This window comes from Musa acuminata, chromosome BXJ3-3 (assembly GCF_036884655.1).
Source record: "Musa acuminata AAA Group cultivar baxijiao chromosome BXJ3-3, Cavendish_Baxijiao_AAA, whole genome shotgun sequence".
NCBI classification, from domain to species: domain Eukaryota; kingdom Viridiplantae; phylum Streptophyta; class Magnoliopsida; order Zingiberales; family Musaceae; genus Musa; species Musa acuminata.
The window spans coordinates 11,198,335-11,220,312 of record NC_088351.1 but is presented as its reverse complement, the minus strand read 5'-3'; the positions used below and the strand labels follow the sequence as shown (position 1 = coordinate 11,220,312).

The window sequence follows — 21,978 nt, the reverse complement described above, 5'->3', positions numbered from 1 at the left end:
ATCGTGAACAAATATAGTAATAAAATAGTAATGTATTTCAATAATGACAATCAAAGCAACACGATGTGATGTTATTTATAATATATTTCAATAATATTTATAATATAGTAATAAAATACTATGAACAAACGCTATAAACGAGGTAAAAGAAAACATTATAACAGCTGAAAATCGATTTTGAAAAAAGCTCAAACAAATTTGATGAATAAAATTTTTTGACAGATACTATAGATATTTTTAAAACTAGAGGTTTTTGTTTGAGAAGAATAAAGAAAGGGTATTTTTGGAAAATAGTCAAAATATTAATATATTTAAAAAATATATAATTTTTATTTAAATTATTAAATACTGATGCCTGCTCAAATTACTGATACGAGTGGCAAAATCTTGAAATTAAGTAATTTTTTTTATTTTTATCATTTATCCTTTCAAAATATAGCATCGAATGCAAATAATAAAAATTCATTATTAACCCACCCACTCGAGGGGATGTTAAGCTGGCACGTGGGCCCCATAGGTGATTGATACTTGGAATCATCAGTAAGCTTGTTTCTGTGGGTTGTTAATTAATATGTTGACTTGATGGGAAGACCATTGCGTTTTATTTGGTTTTCTGATAAGGTGGTGGACGGTTTGATGCCGTGTCATTTCCATCAAATATTATCTTCCATGTCGACTTGACACGTCGACTGAACACTACATTCAAACCGACGTTGATCCCGTGCTACCACATCATTCACATGATCAATCATCTCGACACATCAACCAACACTCTATCATCTCATTCACATCGAATGATAGACGATGATTATGTGTAACTATCTCATCCTATAATTATTCTCTATTTTTTTCAGATAAATAAAATAATAAAAATAATTACATAAAATTTGTCAAGGGTCTTAATCGGAGTCCCACCGCCCTCGGAATTTGTCAAGGGTGACTCAGTCACTGTTTGGGCCTCCGTTAGACAGCCCATCACAATTGGACGCAAATGTCACCAAATACCCTTAAATGCCACGTCGCTTCTTACTTGGGGCTCGCGTCACGTGTCTTCACGTGGGCAGCTCGGTGATGAGTTGGCCGTCACGAGTCGCAACGAAACGAGTACGAGCGCCAGGTTGGGGCCCACCGCCAACTCCAGCGCCCACGCCCAGACTCCGTCACTCGTAAGCGCCTCATCAGCTGCGACTCCCGAACAGCTCCCGCATCAACTGCTCGGTATTCCCAGTCAGAGAAGCATCGGGACTCGGTGATTCTTTCCAATAAACGCTTGACGCTGCCGCTAATGTTGTCCGAGGCCCAACAGCTGAACCGCCGCGCTCTATGATTTAGTTAGTCGACCTGCCGGACGCTGGACAAATCCGCCGTAGGACGAGAACGAAAACATCCACTGAGAGAAATCCAATACTCGCCATCTCATTGGAGGTTCGGTTGTGACGCCGGATCATGTGGGCCCGTCCTGTCTCTCGCCTTATCTTCACAGTGCTCCATTCCGTTCGCCTAAAGCGTCGTATAAATCCCACCGCTCCTCTCCTCCTCCACCGCCAAAACAGAGGATCTACCATATACCGGACTCATAAGCTGGAATGGCTCTTCAGGCTTGCTACCTTCCATCTCCTCTGCTTGCTCGCAAAGAGGTCGATATCCTATGATTCATGTTCGTTTTCTGCCTTTTTCATTGTATGCTCAGCTCAGTGAGTTTGGTGCAGGGAAAGGTCAAGGAAACGGCATTCCTCGGGGCTTCGGTTTTCGAGCATCACAAGTCCGGGCTTCACGTTCCACTTCTTAGGAGCAAGGCAATTACTTCGATTTCTACTCTGTTATAAGTGGTAGCACTGCCTACGCATCGCAGTTATGATTCATCGATCAGCTTGAACTTTGCAGCGGGGGGTGAATGCTTCGGTGGGAGTGGTGAAGGCCCAAACAACGGCTGTTGCAGCTCCAGGACTCAACCAAGCTTCCCTGCAAGGGAAGAAGGTGCTGCGAAAGGGAGTCGTGGTGGTCACCGGGGCCTCCTCCGGCCTCGGCCTCGCTACTGCCAAAGCTCTGGCTGAGACTGGCAAGTGGCACGTCATCATGGCCTGCAGGGACTTCCTCAAGGCCGAGAAAGCGGCACAGTCCGCCGGCATGGCCAAGGAGAGCTACACCGTCATGCACTTGGACCTCGCGTCGCTCGACAGCGTGCGGCAGTTTGTCCACAACTTCCGCCAGTCGGAGCGGCCTCTCGACGTGCTCGTGTGCAACGCGGCGATCTACCGGCCGACCGCACGCACCCCGACGTACACGGCCGATGGGTACGAGATGAGCGTCGGAGTCAACCACCTGGGCCATTTCCTGCTCGCCAACTTGCTCCTCGAGGACTTGAAGAAGTCCGATTACCCTTCTCGGCGCCTCATCATCCTCGGCTCCATAACAGGTACTTGGATGGCTCTGCGTCGCCATTCTCGACCAGCAGCTGCAATTTGGAGAAGGTGATGATGACAACCGAGACACTCGTGCAGGGAACACCAACACATTGGCAGGGAATGTGCCACCGAAGGCGGGACTGGGAGACCTGCGGGGCCTCGCCGGCGGACTCAACGGCAGGAACAGCTCGGCCATGATCGACGGAGGTGACTTCGACGGGGCCAAGGCGTACAAGGACAGCAAGATCTGCAACATGCTCACGATGCAAGAATTCCACAGAAGATTCCACGAGGAGACCGGCATCACATTCGCGTCACTCTACCCGGGCTGCATTGCCACCACTGGCCTCTTCAGAGAGCACATTCCCCTCTTCAGGCTTCTCTTCCCTCCCTTCCAGAGGTTCATCACCAAGGGCTTCGTCTCCGAGGATGAATCAGGCAGAAGGCTTGCACAGGTATGCTCTGCAAAGATCACCTCTTCTTCAAGTAGCGGTCGGTGAAACGACAAGCTCATAGCATCGGTGTGGGAATTCTGCAGGTCGTGAGCGATCCAAGCTTGGTAAAGTCTGGTGTCTACTGGAGCTGGAACAAGGATTCAGCCAGCTTCGAGAACCAGCTATCTCAGGAAGCCAGTGATACCGCGAAAGCCCGGAAGCTTTGGGAGGTCAGTGAGAAGCTGGTGGGCTTGGCTTAATGTGATTCTGGTATTGGGAGGTGCCATGGCTTGCCTGTATCAGAGGATATGGCATCTCATCTCCTCGTTAGCGTCTCTGTTAGCTGCATGCATGCCATTCTACAATTTTGTTTCAGTCAAATAAAACAGCAAGCATCCCTTGGGTGAGAAATTCGAATTGATGCTTTGGAGGAATTGCTTTTTTTTCAAATTATAAAAATAATATGAACACATAAAATAAAAATAAAACATTATAATATCTTTATATATATATATATATATATATATATATATATATATATATATATATATATATATATATTCTTTCCCTAATACACAGTAAACGAAAGATATTCATCAATACTTTCCAAAATTTATAGATCCACAAGAATTTGTTACTTTATGATTAACTAGTGATTTTAGTTTGAATACATTAACATGTCTTTCTTTCCTAGTAGAAAGATTTTCTCGACGACGGTTAGAGAGGAGAAAGCAAGTAACTTTAATTTGAATACATTAATATATCCCTCTCCTGTTTATACAAATTAGGAGGAAAATTTTTTTCAATCGAATAGAGGATTGTTTTCAACAAAATAGAAGATTTTCCTCAACAAAGTAAAGAGATTTCCTAGTATAGTTGAAAAAATCTTATCTACTATCACTCAGAAGATTTAATATTGAGTAACAAATTAATTATTGATTGACAGTATAATTAACATTATACCATTAAAAAATAGAATAAATAAATGGATGAAAGATACTAACCATAGATATGTATACTCTTAAACCAGCTAATATTAATCATATTTAAAATGGGATAATTTAATGTCTTTAATGAATATTATTAGAAGAAATGTGCTGAGGGGTTTAATATTTAGAGGGGGCAAACACGTTTGGAAACCGCGCGAGGGTAGAAATGTCAAAACATTATAAATAAATAAATAAATTGGCAGATTCAAACCGCCTTTTTATCATAGCTTCGGTGCTGCTTTTGATCGCTTCGCTTTGTTGCCTTCTCCGCTTGCGAAAGAGGCGAGGCTTCCGAGTGAGACAGAGAGAGAAGCGATGTCGTCCTCATTCGACGGTGCCTTCGACGTGGACGACGACGAGGTGGCGGTGGGGGCCTCCGTCCGGCCGTTCGACGACGACGGCTACATCGGTTACGACCCCCGGCTACCCTCCCAGCGCTTCGACGCCTTCTCCTCCTTGGTCGACGACGTCGACTCGCAGGACCCCGACGCCGATGATCCCTCTGGTGGCGTTGGAGGATTCCACCACGTGCCCGTCCGCCACGTCTCCGGCGATGACGGCAGCTTCCCTCCGTCGCCCGAGGGCTACGGGATCAGAGCGGGCCCGCACCCTTCCGTCTTCTCGTCGGCACCGTCGCCGTTCTTCGTGCCGGAATCCAACGGGAAGACCTACGGAGAGTCGGGTGATGAGGGGATTTTCGGTTCGGATGGGCCGATCCTACAGTCGCCGGGCGAGATGCAGCCGGAGGAAGGGTTTGTCCTGCGGGAGTGGCGCCGGTGAGTTCTCCTTCGCTTGATCTTCTTGCTCGATGCTTTTATTTCTTGTGCATCTTTTATTGGTTTGTTTCTCGTATTATAAAGCTCGTGCCTTTCGTGATGCTTATGTTGATGATCTCGGTAATCTGGCCTTAGGTTAGTTAGCATCTAGATGTTCATCACCCTGATGTTTATGATCGGTCTGTTCAGGGAACTCGGAGCTTTTTATTTAGTGTCTATTTTGCTTCTATTTTTTTTTGCATGTCACAGATTAGGGTTTTGACTGAATCGAAGGTTGATCACCACGGTACTCGTGCAGTGTTGCAAGGTGGTAACTTGTGCAAGTTGAAATTAGCAATACTCAAATAGATCGTAGAGGTTTACATGGATCTGTTTGTGCCGCCGTGTGGATTGTAGTGTTTAGTGAAACAGGTTCAGGTTCTCGGAGCTCGCAGTGTAAATAGTGCTGCGGCTGTAATCTGATTCAAAACCAGCTTGAACTGTGATAGGGAGGTCTAATTTACATCGGAACCCCACATAACCCCGGTTTATTATTATTATTATTTTTTATCTCAATCGAGGCATATAATTCTTTATTGACGCAGTCATTTGGTTTTTGACCTTTACATAAAAAAGAAATCATGGTGGTTGCGATTGTGGATGTCATGGTGACTTGGGCTTATGGGTTTGATGTGGTGATCCAAGGATGCTGAAGACAAGCAAGATCGAACTTCTAGATCTTATAGATCAAACCTAAGGAACCATCGGATCAGTGGTAAGACATGAACCATAGCAGGATCGACCGTCCTTGGGTGGAGTCCAAATTATAAACTTTGGGTTAGGTCTAGTTTCAATTTTCGTGAGCCTTTAATTGTGATGCTTTGAATCCATTTGAAGAGTCAATTGGTTGGAATTTATTGTTGCTTTAGGATGTACTGTTGATGATGCTGTTTTGTGAACCTATTCATCTACAATGACAGTCCAACAGTTCCAAAAAAGTTATTTTCCTATTCTAACTCTCCTGGCTAAGTTTTAATCCTTCTAAGTAGAAGGAAGTATTAAAGGAAAGCCCAGTGAGTATCTCTATCTATTTAAGTTGCTGGCTTTACTTTTGAAGATGTATCCAAGTTTTGTTTGCCAAAATTTTCTCTTCTTTTTTTTTTTTAATGAACAACTGGACCCCAAATTTTGCAGCCTCTGTATTGTCGAAAATTTGATGAGTAGAGGATTCTAGTGTTCATATCTGGATACAGGAATACAATTGTTTCTTGTCTCATCAGGATGGTCAGTTTCACACCATCGTGCCATAGCATGGTGTAGGACATGGCACAAGAAAATTGTAGCAAATTCGTTGGACTATTGGCACATGTTTTACTGTATGTAGTATCTCTTCTTTGATTCCCTATTTTAACTTAACGAGTAGTAGTAACTAACACAAAGGAGCAAAGAAGACAATTTTTCGCTTCTCCCTGTCACAACCTTGCTGATCTTTTAATTTAAGCGTTGTTATATATCCTATTTGTCACGCAAACCTGGCTACCTCTTCTTCCAGCCTTTTATTGCAACTCCGCTGCCTACCATAGGTGGATGCTCTATTTCATCACAGAAACTTGAGCTAGCTTGGTGCTGTGCCTTTTAAGACCACAGCTAAAAAGGGTTAGAAGAGATTGCATCCAATATGTATGCTGCTGCATCTGTGATTTGGTCTAGGTTTGAAGTATGACCTGTGTAATTTTATGTTGGAGCAAATATATGAACAAGTCAGTGGTGTGAATTTGGGATCTTTATAATTCTGTAATCTTTTGTGGTTTGTTTGAAGATATTTACTGGTTTTGACGTAACAATGAATGTAGCCAAAATGCCATTCTTCTTGAGGAGAAAGAAAGGAAGGAGAAGGAGGTGCGGAACCAAATCCTCGCTGAAGCTGAGGAATACAAGATAGCCTTCTATGAGAAAAGGAAATTGAATTGTGAGATGAACAAGATCCAAATTAGGGAAAGGGAGAAGGTAATGTTGACTGTTGTTTCAGTATGTAATTTTGTTAGTAACACCAAATAGCAGTTCTACGGGGACCAACAACAACTTGTTTCTTGTTTGTCACCCAGCTATTCCTGGCCAACCAGGAGAATTTCCATGCCAACGCATACAAGGACTATTGGAAAGCAATCGCGGAGCTGATACCTCGTGAGATACCAAGCATTGAGAAGAGGAGGGGAAAGAAAGAACAGGAGAGGAAGCCATCGATTGTGGTCATTCAGGGACCAAAGCCCGGCAAACCCACCGACCTTTCAAGAATGCGGCAGATATTGGTAAAGCTTAAGCATAACACGCCACCGCATCTGAAACCCCTCCCTCCTCCTGCCCCAGCTAAAGATGGAGCTGGTGGTGGTGGTGGTGGTGGAGCCAAACCGGAAACCAGCACCAACAGCACCTCTTCAACTTATGCCCCGGCTAAAGATGGAGCTGTTGCTGCTGCTGGAGCCAAACAGGAAACCAGCGCTAACAGCAGCACCTCTTCAACTTAAGAAACAGAGACAGTGCTGCATCTAAACAAATGGGCAGGAAGGCAAAGAGGGAATTAGGGAATATGAATGCGTGATGTGATGTGTGTTAGTAGGTTGGTAGATAGACAATTGACTTATTCTGAATAAACATGTGGGGGGAAGTCATCCACAATACTATCTATCACAACCATGACAAAGCCCATCTCAGTTTTTATTTCCATGCGGCGACGGTGGTCTGTTTGTGTTGCCATTTACACACACCCTTTTGGGGGTGGGTGGGATTCAGTGTTGACATGCGATCTATTTTTTACTTGGCAGGTTCAAGCACTTGCATGCATGTGCCGAGAAACTGTTTCTAGCTGCAAAAGTTGTGCCAACAGATGTGTTTTCACTATGGCGCTCTGCAGAAATGCCTTTTGAAGGGGCGGTGGGCTTTTGCTGTGTGAATAATAATACATTAAAGATTTTACGTACACATCTCACACCCATGCAAACTCAACTATATATATATATATATATATATGCAATGTGAATATAAGGGGGCGCAAAGTCCATTAGAAGAATCACATTCAGGGACTCAACCTATTGGTATGTGCAAAAAGAATCTGGCTCACTCGTTGCTTCAGCAAAGCTCACCTTGGGTGCATTTCGGTGAATGTGACATGGCCGGAGGTGAATGGGGTGGTCGTATCACTGCTTGTTGAATCCTTCGACCGAGGGTACGTGGTGTTTGTTACTCTCAGACCCCTGCTAATTTTTCCACGGTCTTCCATGTAACCAGGCGAACTAATTTCCTCATCGTTGAGTTGTACAGGCTTCGATAACATGTCTACAACTTGGAGCATGGAGGGCCTCCGTCCGGCCACAGCTTGTGTGCAGAAGAGGGCTACTTTGATGTACCGTATCACCTGATCTTGTGGATACTCCTTCAGAGCTGGATCTACAACCTCTGCAAGTCTCCCTTCCTCGAAAAGGTTCCATGTCTGCATGTCCATATGTATTTTTTTTTTTAATCTAAAATCATCATAGTTGTTAAGAATAAACATGCAAAACAACTGCCTAATGCATGAAGTTACTGTCTATTTACGTAGGTACTAACAATGATGTGGCAATTCAATCTGTGTACTCACATCACCATGGAGCTGGAAAATTGTATTGAAAACGAAAATATTTTCTTGCAGCAAAGGTGAGATAACTATACTAAATAGTTATTTTTCTTGCAAAAAGAAAAAAAAAAAAAAAAAAGACATAACTATACTACATAGATTAGATCGTGCAGCGCAAGAATTGGAAATGTCAATTAACAATATAATCATAATGAGATATGTAGCAAGTAGAAACGAATCCTTACCCATTCCAAGAGAGGTTTTCCAATTTCTGACCATGACTTCGAATTACTTCTGCCACTAATTATTTCAAGAACGAGGATCCCAAAGCTATATATGTCAGCCTTCTTAGTTAACTTGCCTTTCATAGCATACTCAGGAGCCAAATAACCACTGCATCAAATATTGCCAACGGTAAGTACCAGAAGAAAGTTTCAAGTTCCTTCTGAAAAGCATGTATACAGATTTTACATATGCACAAACAGACTTCCACATGTCAAGAAAATAACAAGGCTGATTAGTTTATACATTCACAAGTGGTGTTTCAATAAGCAAAGTTGTTTCAAGTTCAGGCTCACATTCATTTCTTGCCTGATGTTTACTAATTCAATCTGTAAAAGATTGCTGAAAAATGTTGCTACAATGTGCTGCAATAAGATAATTGTTTGTCTCACATGCTTATACTTTCCTACTTTGGTTTTAACTTTAGAATTCCTTCCATAATCCCTAATTTATTAATGAAAAACAAAAGAGAAACAGATTCCTAGTTTGAGAACAAGACTTAAACAATTATATTTTCTTTCTTGTGTGTTTTGGACTTAGCCGTTTGTGGATGCAGAGAACATTCTATGGCAAATTTCTACTTACAAGATACTCTCCTAATAATATTCACACCTTACAAATTTTCCCTGTAAACTCTACCAAGAACAAAATAATTTAGTTGCACTGTGCCAATCTATATACCATGCAGTTGCACACATCTGATGCTAGTTTATTCCAACTTTTTGTACCTGCTCATCTAATTCGCTATAGATTAATGTTACCAAACATTACCTTGGTAATATCCTGCCAGTGTCAGGAGACTAAAAAAGTTTGTTGTTAATTCTTTTTCACTTTAATTCTGTCTTCATATTTGATCAGCCTACCTTACTAAACAAGTAATCAAATTGTATGTCCTTTGCTTGCAAAGGAATTTGTGTGTCCATATGTACTCAAATACGTAATATTCTGGGTAAGTTAAACAAGATCACCAACACCATACGTTGTTCCGGCTACGCGTGTGCTGATATGAGTAATGTTGTCAGGAAAAAGCTTAGCCACACCAAAATCTCCAATTTTAGGGACAAAATTCCTGTCAAGGAGAATATTGCTAGTTTTGATGTCTCTGTGTACAATTGGTGGTTCAAGCTCCTCATGTAGATATTTGAGACCCCTGGCGATGCCCAGGCAAATTGAAGATCTGATGTACCAATTTAGCTTAGTTGCATCGCTGTTCCTACCTAGAAGGTGAAAGAAATTATCAATAGTAGTTACACAGATTTTATCATCAATCTTGCAAAGGTATGATAGTTACCTAGTAATGCACGATCAATACTACTGCTTTCCAAGTATTCATAAACCAAAATGCGATTGCCGCCTTCAACACAGCTACCAATTAGCTCAACAAGGTTGGGATGCTTAACATTTGTTATGACATCAATCTCAGTCAAAAATTCCTTAATTCCTTGTCGTGATTCTGCAGAAAGTACCTTTATTGCAACAAGTGCTCCATTCCTAAGAGTTCCCTGATACACATGACAACCATCAGGATTCAAGAAACAATAAGTTTTGCAAATATGAGAAATGTTTTAATTCTTGAACATAAATTCTAAACGTTCATCAAGGTAAGAAATTTTCTATTCATGAAGTCCATAAGCTTTCATCATAGATAGTTCGTGAAGGAACCTTATATAACTCGCTGAAAATTACCTGCTTTTACTGTATCAAAGGAGTGGACGTACAGTTAGAAGTCTTGTTTGAGTCTACTTAAAATGTTTTTATCAGTAGCAATCATGTTTATGACCTCATAGAGCTACATAAATTTTGCATTTACAACAAAATACATTTGTACAAACTACAAACTTCAGTACCATAAACAAACTCACACTGTGAATACAAGCAAACAGTCCCCCCATTGAGAGCTGTCAACAATCAAGGGGGAGGGTGCTGTCAACAACTTAGGGACAACCAATTTATCATACAAAACCATAAATGCAAAATTCTGGATTAGCAACTGCAGATTTCTCTAGTAACATATATCATAAGCTAGATCAACAAAATTCTTGTGCCTACCTTGTATACTGTTCCAAAACCACCCCGACCTATCTTGTTGCTTGGATGAAAGTTGTCTGTTGCTGACTTAAGCTCGATGTAAGAAAAAAGCTTTATATTCTTTTCCGATGAAAACCCTGGATAGAGAAAAGGTATGCAATGTAAGACTCTCAATACACATTATCTATCCTGACCCACAACAAAAATGATCCTACTGGTAAAACATGCAGTAAAACAATACCTGCAAATTACAGAAACAAAACAACTAAGCAGTACCAAGTACATGATAATACAACTGTGGTTTGCTTTTTCACATCACAATATGCCTGCATAATTATCTAATAATAGTGGTAACTTAATTGATTTATTTCGCTCCACTATGAGGCTTTGTTTGATACTAGATTATTAGGGATTTCCCATGAAATCCTAGGATTTTAGCCAAACATCCCAAATCACATCCAAGAAACTCCACCCTCAAAATCTCAGGATTCAAGTCCCAAAGCCCTGTTTGATACTACTGCTATTCAATGGTGATTTAAGCAAACATCCTCAAAGTCCCACCATCTAAATCCCACGTCAAAATCCCAGAACTTCAGTTCCAAGGACACCTATGAAAATTAAATTCCAAGATTTACAGCCTTCAAACATCAAAATGCTCACATATATCCCATTCATAAAATCCCTTGATCAGATATTGTTGGAATTTAGAGAAAATGCTCATTGGAACTTGGAACCTCAATTGAAACTTGTGTAGAAATTTCATTGTCTCTGAACCAAGAGGGACCTTAAGATATCACTTGATATTTTGCCCAATGTCAATGCTTTCATTTTTATCGTGTGAAGGTGATTTTTCTGCTGCAATTGTCATAAAAGTAGCCAAGGATCCCCAATATGCAGTCATAGTTGGGACCATGTTCCAGACTGTTGATAAGGTATCAAGAAATGGAAATACTCACATCTGGTCTTCAGGCAAACTCATTTAGAAGGATATTCAAATTGTACTCCTTTTTCAAATCTAAATAATAAAGATAAGGATAGACAAAAAGAATAAAGACATAGAAGTCAGATTTTTATGTAGAATCATATGATGTTTGGAAGCCAGTGGTTCCCTTTTGCAAATTGCAGTAATATCAGTCAGCTTCAATTAATAATTTAGAATTGTAAAGATTCTCCACTGAATTTAGTTTAAGGTGGGTATTTTCAGAATCAAAGACATGAAAATAGGCAAAGAGTTTTCTCAGGAGGCTAATCTTGACAAATTTGTCATATAAGATGCAAAATGCAGTGTGTGGCTCATGTGCATAAATTGATACCACAGTTTGGTGGCTTGGAATTATCTGATCAATCGTTCCACATATTAACTCAAACCTACTACATTTAAGCACCCATTTCTCCGGTAAATGTCCTGGCTCTTCAAATGGCACTGTTTTCCAGGAAATGGTCATGAGGAAATTATGCATCAAGAAAATATTTAGGCTTCAAAACAAAAAATATATTTATACTGTCTATGATAAGAAAAGAATATGTGAAGTGATATACCGAATATAACTTTATCTTGCAAATCAGAATCTATGCTACCGAAAACATCACGTCTAATTAATTGAAATTAAAGTCAAACAGATACCATTATTTACAAGAAAGACATTCTTTCTGACAGCATATGCTTTTATTAGTAGGTAATGTAATCTACACTATGAGCCTTCTAGAAAGCTAGTATTTTGTGCTTGTCAAAATTTCTTACCCTCTAGATTCTGTTCAGAATAGGTAAGTTGTTTTTTCCGAGAGAATATAGCACCAAAACAGGAGCAGTTCATTTTCACCTATTTTATGAACCACAACTGTCGAAAAACTGCATATGCTGCCCAACCTGAAACAAAAAATGAGCAATCAGTGAATAATATGGATTATTAATTTCTTTTTCATCAAATCATATTAAAACTTTGGTTGAAGACAAGTTATGCATAAAGAAAATCATCAACTTTAGAAAGAGAAAGAGTCAAGCATATTCCAACAAGTGCTGTCAAAATTTAGTGCATATTCACAGCCATCCTTGTTAAACCCAGGTGACCCTCGAGATATAGAGCCATTCATAAGGTATCAAGAAATGGAAATACTCGCATCTGGTCTTCAGCAAACTCATTTAGAAAGCTATTCAAAATGTCCTCCTTTTTCAAATCTAAATAATAAAGTCAAGGATAGACAAAAAGAACAAAGACATAAAGCCAGATTTTTATGGAGAATCAAATAATGTTTCGAAGTCAGTGGATCCCTTTAGCAAATTGCAGTAACCTCAGTCAGCTTCAATTAATAATTTAAAATTGTAAAGATTCTCCACTGAATTTAGTTTAAGATGGGTATTTTCGGAATTGAAGACATGAAAATAGGCAAAGAGTTGGCTCAGGAGGCTATAACAATCTTGACAAATTTGTCATATAAGATGCAAAATGCAGCATGCATGGTTCATGTGCATAAATTGAAATCACAGTCTGGTGGCTTGGAAATGTCTGATCAATTATTCCACATATTAACTCAAGCTAACTCAAGCCTACATGTAAACACCCATTTCTCCAGTAAATGTTGTGGCTCTTTAAGTGGCACTAAACTTTCAGGGAAATGGCCATGAGGATATTATGAATCAAGAAAATCTGTAAGCTCCAAAACAAAAAATTATTTATACTGTCTACAATAAGAAAAGAATATGTAAAGTGACATACTGAATAGAACTTTATCCTGCAAATCAGAAAGCTATACTACCTAAAATATTACATGTCAAATTTATTGAAATTAAACTCAAACAGATACCATTAGTTAGAAAAAGAAGGCATTATTTCTAACACCATATATATGTTTCTATTAGTTGGTAATGTAATCTACATCATGAGCCTTCTAGAGCTAAGGACTCCGTACTCTGTCAAAATGTCCTCAACACAAAGGGAAAGCAGAATAATGAAACTTTAAGTCTCGCGAAAGCTTATAAGCTTATACAAGGTTTGAAAAAAAACACAACTGTAACAAACACCATTTGAAAAGAGAGGTATGACATCCATGAGATGTAAAGATGACTTTATTCTACCTGTCATGCAGGGAGGTTGTTTGAGATGTTATAATTGACCCATACAAAGGACATGAGCACACTTACTCTGAACCAAACAGTACATATTAACACAACCAATGGTCACTATTGACAACGTGAAAACACATAATTCTCTAGCAAGACTCCCATGAAATCCTTAAATCTGAATTAAGAGCATGGCAACAAATACTTTATATGCTAGAATTGTAAAAACAAAAATACTCAAACAAGCAATACACAAGGCACACTTGAACCATTAGAAGCTCTAAATTCATGTGAAATTGCATGAAGCAGAAGTTGGAAGAAAATTTGAATTCATCACAGAAGCAAAATACAGGCAATTAATTAGCAATATTACACCTAAAAATCACTTTGAAAACTATTTTCAGCTTAATAAATCACATGAAATTCAGAGTATGAATGGGGTTAGATTGAGTGATAGACAAAATTTAATAATGCTTTTCAGTGACTCTGGAGAAGATTAACCTTCCCAGAATTGTTATAGGATTATATAATGATGTAAATTCATGCAAAAGGCAAACTCCACAGCAAAATATAACAGATTAGTAAGGTGTGTAGCCTAAGACCATGTGAAATACCTTGGCTTCAGCCCAAGGGACCCACTTAATCCTCCATAAATCCTTCTGCACGAAATATAGGATATGATTTCTTTTTTCAATCAGCAACAGTATGGTGATTGTTGACCCTCAATTTCTTGGCGAATCGGACTAGTCATCTGAGAGTTATATTGAATGATCAAGATTGTAACCGCAAAAATACTTTATTTTCCAAATTATGAATATACATAAATTGGGCCTAGGATTCACAGATAGAAAATATATAACATAGATGGTGACATAATAAATCTTAGAAAAGTAGAGCAAGACACTATTCATACAAATGTTTCAGGCATTTCAAAAAACTTCAAGGAGATCATTCACATCATTAGTAATTTACAAGAAAATATAGATACATACTATCAATATTAAACAACTTTAAAAGCCCTAGTGTATAGAATTTCTGAATTAAGTACATAATACTCATTAATGATGTCAAGGACAATCATATTGCATGAGGCCACGTAACATTTGCTGCTACCATGTACATAAGGCTAAGACTGGATAGAATTTCTGTAAACTGTACCAGAATGGTTCATTTAATTCTTGTGAACATAAGTAAACTTAAATTCTTCTCTTTTGATAAGGATAAAAAGGGTTCTGGTCATTAAAGAAATGAATATATTCTGGTCGGTTAAGATGGATGAACAACACAATAGAACAATCTGTACAAGGATAAAAAGCAACCAGTACATTCCAATAAAGAACATAGCTTTCTCCACGGCGATCAAAGCATATCCAGTAATTTACAGAGTCATTTGGCGGGACTTTATGGCTTTTTTTGTTGTTTTTACTGTTGATATATCATGTCAGTTGGACTACTCTGCCTACATTCTGGAAGAGACCGATACAGGCATAGCAGATGGGTTCCACAATTGCACTTCCCCATGCTTAAACCAATCAGATTAAAAGCAGCAACTTGGCGGAATCAAAGAAAGATTATTGCTCCGGATTATACAACATGCTGGCGTGCCTATCAAACAGCTTCCCTTACATCAACTCAGACACGTATACATCATCGAAGAATCATCTACACTTGTTCGATCTAAGTGAAAACCAGAAAAATTGGACACAGATCGAGATCATCTAAGCTACTCAAAAGATGTTTTCGATGAGACCACTAACCACCGAAGGGTTAACTTGGAAGATCACTCAAAACAACATGAATAATCTCTACTTACAGAGCAGAAATCAGAGAAAGCAAGCAAGAAATAGAGTACTTACAGAGCTCAGACCGAAACTTCTGCGATGACAGAAAGGATCAGGCAACCGACGATTGCTTTAAACTACCGCGCCACCAATTCTTCCAACCCTAACGCACTGAAGCCGTCAAAGAGGAACGATTCAAAGTAAAATCTGGATTCTTCCGGAGCCCATGACCTCTCTCACTTCTGTTCTCTCTCGCTCTCTCTCTCTAATCTGTTCGACTCCATTGTTGTTGGTTAGCTCAGATTTAAAGAAAGACGAGCGGCGTTCGCACGGTAGCCCTTCCGCCGTCGCGTGGTCGTTTTCTACCAAGTCCAACGCCACCCGCCTCTTGATCCGTGTCGCAGGCAAATCCGGTCGCATGCATCATGAATTGGGGATCCAAACGGTGCGATGGACACCCATCTATATCCTCCGATCGCAGGACTTGCGAGAGACTAGAGCTGGGTGACACGTCGAGGTCAAAGGAACAGAAAAGGGTACCAACTGGGGTATAGCCGTCCGATCGTGGGGTCCGCGACCAGATCACTGAGATCCCCTTTTCCGGTTCAAAATATTGGCAATAGCAATTTATTTATGTGGACTTCGTCAAATTTCTTTATTTTTATTTATTTGAGGTTTTCTTACATTGGCTAATTTGTTGGCTAAAGAATAAAAGACTAAACGTTAGATGGGATGAGTTTGTAGACTTTTTATTGATACGTATATGCCACCAAAGTCCGGTCCTCTCAGGCGTGCTGATACTTTGACATTCGCAAGTGTAGGCCGGCAATTTTAGTAAGATATATAATGCCGTATGTGCACATGTACAGATATACTGATGCCTTCATTGTTTCTACACCCTTCGGGTGTGTTTTTCGGTGATGAGTCGAGTAATCAAAAGACTTGGTCGAGTCTTCTGAATCGGTCAACCCCCTGGTCGTCTTCCTCCTCTGGTCTTAGTTCCGTGGTCGATTCTTTTATTTGCTTCTTCACTGCTCGCACGAGTTTGGAGTTAAGCATGACTACATCACCCAAGGCGTTGAGCTACTAGCTTTATTTCTTGCCATAGACAACTAACTATTACACCTTTATTGATGCAGAACTGGAAGACGCCTCCAGTCACAAAAGTACACAAGGAAGGGGCACTCGGAGAAACATGGAACGTCTACCCACTCTTTCCTTCCCCTGTTACAGAGAGATCAGCAACGATGGTGTTCAGTGTGAGTTATCCCATGAAGTCCAGTCGGCGGCACTCCCGACTCTGGGCATGGAGTTGATCTTGGCGAACGTGTCCACCTTGAAGCTGGCGCCGCACATCACCCCCTCGCTGTCCACCCTCGGCATCGCCTTCAGCCTGTTCAACGGGTGCTCGAAGCTCCTCAACCCTCCGTCGCTGTGAAACATGCATCCTGAACCCAACACCACAAGCATCTTTTAAGCCTCTTTACAAGTCGATTATGGAGAAGAGCATGTAAAATTTGCCTGTTTACCAGTAGGGAACGGAGCGTAGGATTTGCCGCAGCTCTCCTTTGTGATTTCCCTGTCATCGCAAATTACGATCGAGCTATCCGCTGCAACGCCCCAGTACAGAGGTATTCCTCCATCGGAGCTCTGTTTCAAAGCGAACACCATATCAGATCCACAGCGTTCCTCGAGGCAACCGATGGGATGAACATAGCAAGTTCTATATGTGAGTGTATGATGTTACCAGCGCAGCGAAGACGGTGCTGGTTTTGTTGTCGTAGACGATGAAGGCGAAGGAGCCGCTGAAGTCCTTCACGACCTGGTCGGCCGGGTACGGCCCGCGGTCGCGGAGCGTCCGATACGCCTCGATCACCAGCAGCGCCTCGTTGGTGGACTTGCTGCAGAGACCGTACTGCCTGATGAGGGCGCTCAGGTTGCCGAGGCTCCCCACGAACATGCAGTAAACCTCATCATAGCTACAGAACAACCTGAAAATACACGCAGACGAAACACCACGCAAAAGAAAAGGGAAAAGATCTCAGATTCTGCTTCATCTCTTCGATTGAAGGAAGAAGGGCTAATCAACCACGCAAATTAGATATGTAGCATGGTTAATATTAGGATCCGTGAAATTTCCGTAGCCAAAAGACAATGATCTTTGATCATGATTTAAACGTTTGCGTGCTACAAGAGCACTACGACGCCGTACCTCTGGTGGAAAGAGGGACGGGGAGCGCGGGGGCCGACGCAGGCGAGGGCGGCGCCGCCGCTGAAGGAGGCGGAGAAGGACTGGCCGGAATAAGCAGCGTGGAAGTCCCTGAGGATCTCGTCCGGGTTCTTGGGCTGGCGGCGAACAGAGCCGGACTTAGGCGAGATGCCGGCGGCGGACTCCGGGCTGTGGAGCTCCTGCGGCGCCTGGGCCACGGCTTTGTGGAATATCCCCAACATCTTTGCGCTGTTACTCTTTCTGGTTCGGACGAGGAAGAACTCTTCTGCTACAGTGAACGACGGGGAACGGCTCGGAATGAAGTGTGAAAGGGAGGGGCGATGTGTTATTTATACGAGGGAACGAGAGAGTGAATTTTCTTTGATTGCCACGTGTCAGGTCAGTCGGATAAGGTTTTCCTTGTCGGCATCGATAAAAGCGATGCGATCCGAGCAACTGTACGGTGAAATTACCTTCCGCTGAGTTGAGAGTTTTAGCTCGAAAAGTAGGGCCTAGATGGGAAAAGGAGGGAAGTGGTGATGGCACCGGCGGCGGAGGCGATCGCGTCTGGCGAGGTGTTCCACACCGGACCTTATCTGGCGAGGGAAATCCACGTCACGGCCCACAGGGAATCCGAGGAACTCTGTGTACGAATCCTGCGTGGAGGTTGGCAGAATCCGGGGACGGGACGAAGCGGGCGTCACGTCACGGGTGACGAACGCCTGCCCGGACCCAGAGGGGTTACCCGTCCGCTGCCGACGCAGTATTTTCGCGTGGTCTCGGACGGCTCGAGCGCGCCCGCCGTCGGGCGTCCGCGTTGCCTGCCGGAGCAGTTCCGCTGGTTTGGCCCACGCCCCACCAAACGTCCCGCTCCGAGCGGATCTAACCCACCTGTCAGTGTAAACAACTTTGTGCCGTGTCTTAAGGTCAACGCGACTTGGTTCGAGGCTGAATGGTGGGGATCTTTGCTCGAGGTCTCTCGGGATTGTCGAAGTGACCGACCGCGTGGACCAGATCACGTCTGGGTTCGTCGGGATGTCCCGGGAGGAAGGCGTCCTCTCCTTGCGTCCCGGGGAAATAGCTTCATCTCCTTACCTGCACACAGGTCGGGTCGGAAGCTCGGTCTGACCCCTCCGACGATCAAGTTAGTGATGTGGAGTCCAGTGATTCTTCTCCCCCTGGGGTGGGGTTCTTATAGGGCAATTTACCATATCCGATGCGACAGCTTGCAGGGAGTGAGTTGCGTCTGACACTGGTGTTGGCGTGGCGTAAAGAATAGAGTCTGAACAGGTCGTTAATGGGTCTCGGTGCGCGTTTTGGTTCGTTTGACCAGGTTCCGTCGGGTCGTTTGAGGTGTGAGGTGTCCTCCGGGACAGCTGACGTATGCGCGAGTCTTGTCGCCATTTATTATCCTCATCATATTCCCCCCCCCCCCCCCCCCCCTCGACGGAAGTCATGCCGTAAATGAGGGGGTCCGAGGCATGGCTTCGCCTTTGAAGGGTCGGATGTGCAGCGATGAACCCGGGGTAGTGTGCGGCCGAGGAGCACACCCAGTAGAGCAGGCCGAGCGGAGGCCGTGGTCTTGGGGAGCATGGAGCCGAGGGGCACGACGCAGGCGGGCTGACCGCGTAGGTGTGTCTCAGGGAGCATGGAGCCGAGGAGCACGACGCAGGCGGGCTGGCCGCGCAGGTGTGTCCCAGGGGGCATGGAGCCAAGGAGCACGATGTAGGTGGGCTGGCCGCGCAGGCGTGGTCTCAGGCGGCACGGAGCCAAAGAGCCGAGGAGCACGACGCAGGCGGGCAGGCCGCGCAGGCGTGGTCTCGGGCGGCACGGAGCCGAAGAGCCGAGGAGCACGACGCAAGCGGGCAGGCCGCGCAAGCGTGGTCTCGGGTGGCACGGAGCCGAAGAGCCGAGGAGCACGACGCAGGCGGGCAGACCGTGCAAGTGGGCTCGACCGTCTATGGCCGAGGGATATGGCAAAAAGCCGGGGGGCTCGATTCAAGCGGGCAGACCGCGCTGAGGTGCATCTCGGCGGTGTGGCCAAGGGACATCGCTCAGGCAGGCAAACCGCGCTGAGGTGAACTCGGCAGCGTATGGCCGAGAAGCTCGGCGCAGGCTGGCTACGGCTGAGGGACGTGACCCAGGTGGGCAAGCCGCCCTGAGATGGACTCGGCAGTGAATATGGCCGAGGAGCTCGGCGCAGGCAGGCTAGCCGCGCAGGCGTGTCTCGGGGAGTATGGAGCCGAGGGGCACATAGCAGGCGTGCTGGCCGCGTTGGTGTGTCTCGGGAACACGGAGCCAAGGAGCACGACGCAAGCGGGCTGGTCACGTAGGTGTGTCTCGGGGATGATGGGAGCGAGGAGCACTACGCAGGCAGGCAGGCCGCGCAGGCGTGGTCGCGAGGGCCATGCGGCCGAGTAGCATGACGCAGGCGGGCAGGACGCGCGGACGTGGTCTCGGGCACCATGCGGCCGAGTAGCACGACATAAGCGGACAGGCCGCGCCGAGGTGGATCTCGGTAGTGTGTAGCCGAGGTGCTCGGCACAGGCAGGCTACGACCGAGGGGCACTGCTCAGGCGCGCAGGCCGCGCTGAGGTGGACTCGGGCCGTCTAAGACCGAGTCGTGCGAATGCAAAAAAGAGGGGGGTTAGGCCGAAGCTAACCGTGAGCCAAGAGGCGGTCAGGTAAACATGGAGCCTTCGCTTGGAAGAGACTGAGGCAGGGGCTAGATTCTTTGCACGAGGATTACACCGGATAGCAACCGCGGATGCTTGACCGCTGCTACGGGGCCCGTTGCCCAGAGTCACTCCTCTTCCTTGTGGTCACCCAAGCTTCCGCTACGATGTACTGGTTAGCTTGTTAGTGCATATCTGGTACTGTGGTGGGGGGTCGCTCTACAAGGGACCAGCAGAATCTGGATGGTCGCAAGCCTACCATGAACACCTGCACTAACAGAGAGGGGTGAGTGTCCGGTAAGCTCCGGATTTGCGTGGCAAAGCGATCCACGAAATGTGAGAGGGGCTCGTCCTCTCTTTGTTTGAATCTGAGGAGCAGTGTCGTGGAGGGCTTTGGCTGGGCATGGGCTGCGAAGTGGAGCTCGAAGTCCTTAGTGAGTTGGCCGAGGTGATCGTGCCGATCTTCAGGCCGCTGTACCATGTGCAGGTTGGACCCCTCAAGGTCATGGGAAACGCCCTGCATATTAAAGCGTCAGACGTTCCGTACAGTGCCAATTGGGCACGGAAATTGGCGACATGGTCCGCTGGGTCAATGGAGCCGTCGTATGCGTCCAAAGAAGGGAGCTGGAAGTTCGGGGGAACCGTGTGATCTCGTATCTCTAGTGCGAACAGAGATTCTCGGTATGTGTCCATCCCGAGCTCTCCCTTTGAGTTGCGAAACTCCTCTAGTTCGTCGAGCCGCTGACTAAGAAAGCATAGCTGGGCTTGCAGAGAGTCCGTTGACTCCGGAGATAATACTTCGGGCTCCAGGGGGCCGCTCGGGTCTGCCATCACTGGATCCCCGAGTGGGGTCGGTCGGACCCGAGGCGAAGCGGGAGGCTTCGGAAGCGTCATGTGGGCCCAGGTGGGCGGCTCTTGTTGCCGTAGCGACTGAGTCATAAGCGGGGGTGTCAGTTGGGAGACGTGCGAGATGATGGTTTGCACCATATCCGTCAGAGCTCGGACTTGACGAGCGAGGTCGTGAAAGGCCTCGGATGACACCGGCGAGGGGACGCTCGGAATGCCCTTGGGCGGAAGCGGATCCAGGTTGTCGAATAAACGCCAGTAGCGTTCCGAGGTCGCGGGGAGGTCGTCAGCCCGCGGCCCGTCACGCACGGTCTGCGCCCCTGCTAAGAACGATCCCTCGACAGGGAGTTCGTCGGGATCAGTTTGAGGATCCCTCGACATTCGGGGCCCTCCTTCTAGCGCCAATCTCTTGTGGGAAATAACTTTTTAAGCCGTGGCCTCGAGGCCGACGCGGCTCGGTTCGGGGGTCCGGATGTTGGGGATCTCGGGCGGCGTCCCTTGGGGTCTCCCGGCGGCCGAGCACAGTGGTTCGGGTCGGGAGGTTGAGTCGGTAGGTCAGGTTGGGAGGAAGCTTCGCCACAGCGCCAGGAAGAGGCGGCACCGTCTCGCACCTTCACACAGGTCGAGCTGGGAGCTCGGCCCGACCCCTCCGATGATCAAGTTAGCGATGTGGAGAGGGTTTTGGAGGAAGAGATGCCTCCATACAAGTGTTGTGTGTGAATTCGTCCTCCTCTTTTCTGTTCGTTTAGAACTCTGGGGTATTTATAGATGAGTTTGATGTTACATGATGTGGCTGCTTGCAGGAGGCAGGCTGATAACGTCTGACATGGAGTTGGCATGGCGTGAAGAACCAAGCCTGAGTTAGGTGTTAATGTGCCTCGACCAGTGTTCCGGCTCGGTTAACCG

The 21,978-nt window shown here is 44.8% G+C and overlaps 4 protein-coding genes across 5 annotated transcripts; 2 read left to right on the top strand and 2 right to left on the bottom strand.

The window, feature by feature from the left end:
* Positions 1 to 1,486: 1,486 nt before the first annotated feature.
* LOC135632433 (protochlorophyllide reductase-like) lies at positions 1,487 to 3,250 on the top strand. Its single transcript, XM_065141008.1, has 5 exons — positions 1,487 to 1,637; positions 1,710 to 1,796; positions 1,885 to 2,416; positions 2,502 to 2,860; positions 2,944 to 3,250. The coding sequence occupies exons 1-5, from the start codon at positions 1,587 to 1,589 to the stop codon at positions 3,097 to 3,099; spliced, it is 1,185 nt and encodes a 394-aa protein (XP_064997080.1). The 5' UTR covers positions 1,487 to 1,586; the 3' UTR covers positions 3,100 to 3,250.
* Positions 3,251 to 4,057: 807 nt separating this feature from the next.
* LOC103978250 (clathrin light chain 2) lies at positions 4,058 to 7,305 on the top strand. The gene is made up of 3 exons (XM_009393976.3): positions 4,058 to 4,604; positions 6,437 to 6,590; positions 6,689 to 7,305. Exons 1-3 carry the CDS (start codon positions 4,144 to 4,146, stop codon positions 7,106 to 7,108), a joined length of 1,035 nt encoding a protein of 344 aa, XP_009392251.2. The 5' UTR covers positions 4,058 to 4,143; the 3' UTR covers positions 7,109 to 7,305.
* A 184-nt stretch (positions 7,306 to 7,489) lies between these two features.
* LOC135632315 (putative serine/threonine-protein kinase) lies at positions 7,490 to 15,590 on the bottom strand. Of its 2 annotated transcripts, XM_065140781.1 has the most exons (8): positions 15,418 to 15,590; positions 14,176 to 14,312; positions 12,245 to 12,370; positions 10,525 to 10,640; positions 9,767 to 9,977; positions 9,455 to 9,692; positions 8,439 to 8,586; positions 7,490 to 8,070 (listed from the first exon to the last, which is right to left on the bottom strand). In XM_065140781.1, the coding sequence occupies exons 3-8, from the start codon at positions 12,315 to 12,317 to the stop codon at positions 7,720 to 7,722; spliced, it is 1,137 nt and encodes a 378-aa protein (XP_064996853.1). In that variant the 5' UTR covers positions 12,318 to 12,370; positions 14,176 to 14,312; positions 15,418 to 15,590; the 3' UTR covers positions 7,490 to 7,719. The 2 variants fall into 2 exon arrangements, with proteins under 2 accessions (XP_064996853.1, XP_064996854.1); XM_065140782.1 differs by lacking the exon at positions 14,176 to 14,312.
* An 818-nt stretch (positions 15,591 to 16,408) lies between these two features.
* Positions 16,409 to 17,875, bottom strand: LOC135633018 (stem-specific protein TSJT1-like). The gene is made up of 4 exons (XM_065142027.1): positions 17,555 to 17,875; positions 17,090 to 17,333; positions 16,872 to 16,992; positions 16,409 to 16,790 (listed from the first exon to the last, which is right to left on the bottom strand). The coding sequence occupies exons 1-4, from the start codon at positions 17,791 to 17,793 to the stop codon at positions 16,597 to 16,599; spliced, it is 798 nt and encodes a 265-aa protein (XP_064998099.1). The 5' UTR covers positions 17,794 to 17,875; the 3' UTR covers positions 16,409 to 16,596.
* Between the last annotated feature and the right edge of the window lie 4,103 nt (positions 17,876 to 21,978).

Excerpts from the sequence above, each read along its gene's own strand:
- LOC135632315 (XM_065140781.1), bottom strand. The coding sequence starts at position 12,317 with ATGAACTGCTCCTGTTTTGGTGCTATATTCTCTCGGAAAAAACAACTT. Across the intron at positions 8,587-9,454 it reads ACACGCGTAGCCGGAACAAC|TGGTTATTTGGCTCCTGAGT; the intron begins GTATGGTGTTGG and ends TATTTGATGCAG. Across the intron at positions 8,071-8,438 it reads GAAAACCTCTCTTGGAATGG|ACATGGAACCTTTTCGAGGA; the intron begins GTAAGGATTCGT and ends ATGGACATGCAG.
- LOC135632433 (XM_065141008.1), top strand. The coding sequence starts at position 1,587 with ATGGCTCTTCAGGCTTGCTACCTTCCATCTCCTCTGCTTGCTCGCAAA. Across the intron at positions 1,638-1,709 it reads CTCTGCTTGCTCGCAAAGAG|GGAAAGGTCAAGGAAACGGC; the intron begins GTCGATATCCTA and ends AGTTTGGTGCAG. Across the intron at positions 2,861-2,943 it reads CAGGCAGAAGGCTTGCACAG|GTCGTGAGCGATCCAAGCTT; the intron begins GTATGCTCTGCA and ends GGAATTCTGCAG.
- LOC103978250 (XM_009393976.3), top strand. The coding sequence starts at position 4,144 with ATGTCGTCCTCATTCGACGGTGCCTTCGACGTGGACGACGACGAGGTG. Across the intron at positions 4,605-6,436 it reads GTCCTGCGGGAGTGGCGCCG|CCAAAATGCCATTCTTCTTG; the intron begins GTGAGTTCTCCT and ends CAATGAATGTAG. Across the intron at positions 6,591-6,688 it reads AAATTAGGGAAAGGGAGAAG|CTATTCCTGGCCAACCAGGA; the intron begins GTAATGTTGACT and ends TTTGTCACCCAG.
- LOC135633018 (XM_065142027.1), bottom strand. The coding sequence starts at position 17,793 with ATGTTGGGGATATTCCACAAAGCCGTGGCCCAGGCGCCGCAGGAGCTC. Across the intron at positions 17,334-17,554 it reads CGTCCCTCTTTCCACCAGAG|GTTGTTCTGTAGCTATGATG; the intron begins GTACGGCGTCGT and ends GTGTATTTTCAG. Across the intron at positions 16,791-16,871 it reads CTACGCTCCGTTCCCTACTG|GATGCATGTTTCACAGCGAC; the intron begins GTAAACAGGCAA and ends TGTTGGGTTCAG.